At 42.7% G+C, this 3,531-nt stretch overlaps 1 protein-coding gene across 2 annotated transcripts in view; it reads right to left on the bottom strand.

The window, feature by feature from the left end:
* Nucleotides 1–677: 677 nt before the first annotated feature.
* The window catches only part of pip5k1cb (phosphatidylinositol-4-phosphate 5-kinase, type I, gamma b), a 73,606-nt gene continuing 70,752 nt past the window's right edge, over nt 678–3,531 (bottom strand). Inside the window, exon 17 of one of the 2 annotated variants that reach the window (XM_081374794.1) lies at nt 678–816. In XM_081374794.1, coding sequence (XP_081230920.1) covers nt 814–816 — 3 coding nt within the window. In that variant the 3' untranslated portion in view covers nt 678–813. The remainder of the gene's footprint in view (nt 817–3,531) is intronic. The other variant, XM_081374793.1, reaches the window with a different exon arrangement.

Below are 3,531 nucleotides of genomic sequence, written 5' to 3'. Positions count from 1 at the left end.
AATTCTCAAGCAAACGTCTTGATTTAAGGATGTTTAGGCATTTTACTTGAAAACGACAGAAATGCTGATTATTAAATTTATGATTTTGATAGAGGTGATAGAGTGAATTCACCATGTTTTAATGATGACGATCTAAAACAGTATAACAGACCAAAATATGATCTATAGTAAAATTCATCTGTCTTATGAATAAATACAGAGAAAGAAATCTAGAAAAGGACTGATAAATCATGACTTGTGATGATGTCTGATATGTTGAGGGTCCAGTGGCTTCAGTTCACAGCTGGATCGAGTCTCAAACATCTGCATTAATGCTTTTTTCACTATATTCCATTCTGAAAATCTCTGACGTCCACAAAATAAAGATATATCATGTAATTACATCATGCGATCACAGGGAAAAGTTCATATTGCATAATGACGAAAGCTCCATGCCGGACGCACGGATTTAGGGATTGCCGACACGTCGTTCGGATGAGGAACGGACACACTGTGTTCATGGAATGACTGAAGAAGTGCATTATGGGTCGTCCACAACTTGGAATGCAAAATGACGAGATGTTTTCCAGGGAGTCGAAGCACGTCCTAACGGTGAGATGGTCGGGTTCACACACACACACACACACACACTGGGTTTTCTGAGAGATAGCGCTGCTCTTCAGGGGAGCCGACTGGGATGTGGAGCCCGAGCAGAAGAGGAACACGGTTTACTTTTTCCTGGATCTTCCTCAGAAGAGCAGAACTCATCCTGAAGAGCGGTTCACCAGCCGGGCAGTCCAGATCAGATCACGTCACAGCAAGAGCTCTCATCAGTTACTGCACACACACACACACACACACACACACACACACACACACAGACTGAGGTTAGGTCAATCTACTATGTACACACAAGTACAGGCTTTTAAACAGTGAATGTGAAGTATGAACAGATGCATATTTCAGAAACGGGACTTTCACATGATTTGGCAAACTTTACCCAGCATGCTTCACTTTGAGATGCAATAACTCTAATCTTGCTTTCTATAAAGAACAGATTGTATGCAAAATGAGATGCAGCTTTTGAGATTTCTTTACACACATATATACGCATGCCCTCGGACTGTTAGCACACAGCCACATTTCACGACACACACACACACACACACACACACACACACACACACACACACACACAGACACACACACACACACACACACACACACACACACACACACACACACACACACACACACACACACACACACACACACACAGACAGACAGACACACACACACACACACACACACACACACACACACACACACACACACACACACAGACAGACAGGCACGCACGCACAGACAGACAGACACACACACACACACACACACACACACACACACACACACACACACACACACACAGACAGGCACGCACGCACAGACACACACACACACACACACACACACACACACACACACACACACACACACACACACACACACACACACACACACACACACACACACACACACACACACAGACAGGCACGCACGCACAGACAGACAGACACACACACACACACACACACACACACACAGACAGACAGACAGACAGACAGACACACACACACACACACACACACACACACACACACACACACACACACACACACACACACACACAGACAGACAGGCACGCACGCACAGACAGACAGACACACACACACACACACACACACACACACACACACACACACACACACACACAGACAGGCACGCACGCACAGACACACACACACACACACACACACACACACACACACACACACACACACACACACACACACACACACACACACACACACACACACACACACAGACAGGCACGCACGCACAGACAGACACACACACACACACACACACACACACACACACACACACACACACACACACACACACATAGACACACACACAGCCTCTGGTGTGAGTGTGTTCATGTGAGATGAGATGTGGAAATAGCTGAAGCTGCAGGCGTCATGAAACGAGCAATGTTGTTTATGTGTCTATGTGGTGTTTTTAATCTGCTTCAAGACAAACCATGTGTAAATTCATAAGTCGACACCATTGCTGAGTATTTCCTCCTTAAAACTGCAGTGAACCAAAGACAGTCTCAAAAACACGCTTTGAAATCGCTGGTGTTTCTGACGTCACAAACTACCTTGTAACCAATCAGATCAACGTGTGATCGTCAACCAGTGGATCTCTGAGCTGAGTGAGTGAGTGAGTGAGTGAGTGGAGGCGGGGCTCATTTGCATATTCAAGGGTGTCGAGTTACAGTCAAGATATTTTAAGGCATGAAGAATTTTTAACAAGGAAAAGAAGGGATACAGTTATTGACTACAGGGGGACTTTAATGTATCAATTAATGTTAATAAAACTAACAATATTAAAACAGAGCACTGTCCAAAATCCTCTGCCATCAGGAAATCTTTAGTGAAAAGGCAGTTTTCTTTGAGTAAAGCTGCTCTCAAACTCACCGTCTTTAAAGAGAAATCTACAGATGCTATAAGGTGTTAAAAGGTGTATTTCTGATGGTTTCTTTCCACTACTATGAAACATGTTATGAAAACCCAAACAATCCAAAGTCTCAAAATATAACCATGCATGAAAATAGACGAATCAGTAAATAATGAGTAATAATTTTCTGGTAACACTTTACAATAAGGTTCATTACTTAACATTAGTTAACATGAACTAAGAATGAACAATACTTCTACAGCATTTATTAATATTAGTTCATGTTAATTTCAACATTTACTAATAAATTAATAAAAAAGTGAATGCACTGTGAACTAACATGAACAAACAATGAACAGCTGTATTTATATTAACTAATACTAACAAAGATTAATAAATACAGTAACACATGTATCGCTCATTGTTAGTTAATACATTAATGTTAACTAATGAACCTTATTGTAAAGTGTTAATGATTTTCTTTTGATGACTTGAAGAACAGATTCATGAATGAGTTCTCTGGATCGATGAAACTATAAATAAAAGTGTTTAAGAGCTCTTTCTCGATTCGTTTGGGGAAGTGCTTCGGTTTGAACCCCTCCCCACCCACCCACACCCACACACACACACACCCACCCACACACACTTACTGTGTCGCTTTCCCCATCGGACACAGTCTGAGGCCCTGAGCCGTAATGCAGAGACGAGTACATCCAGCTCCTCTCCTCTGGAGGCTTCTCACACACACACACACACACACACACACACACACACACACACACACACACACACACACACACACACACACACACACACACACACACCGCAGCAGTGCAGAGAGACAGCATGAAACAGAGAGACAGAGAGAACAAACACATGGTGTGAATAGAAAAGACATTTAACATTTAGTGGGAAGAATAAAACGACAGACAGTGAAACACACACACACACACACACATCACACTGTTCTGACAGTGTGCAATACGCGTACAGTGAGACGAATGCACATTTTACGTATGCATGCAATAT

The sequence above is a fragment of the Scardinius erythrophthalmus genome (genome assembly GCF_964197995.2).
Source record: "Scardinius erythrophthalmus genome assembly, chromosome: 9".
Classification (NCBI taxonomy): Eukaryota; Metazoa; Chordata; class Actinopteri; order Cypriniformes; family Leuciscidae; genus Scardinius; species Scardinius erythrophthalmus.
This window is presented reverse-complemented; position numbering and strand designations above follow the sequence as displayed.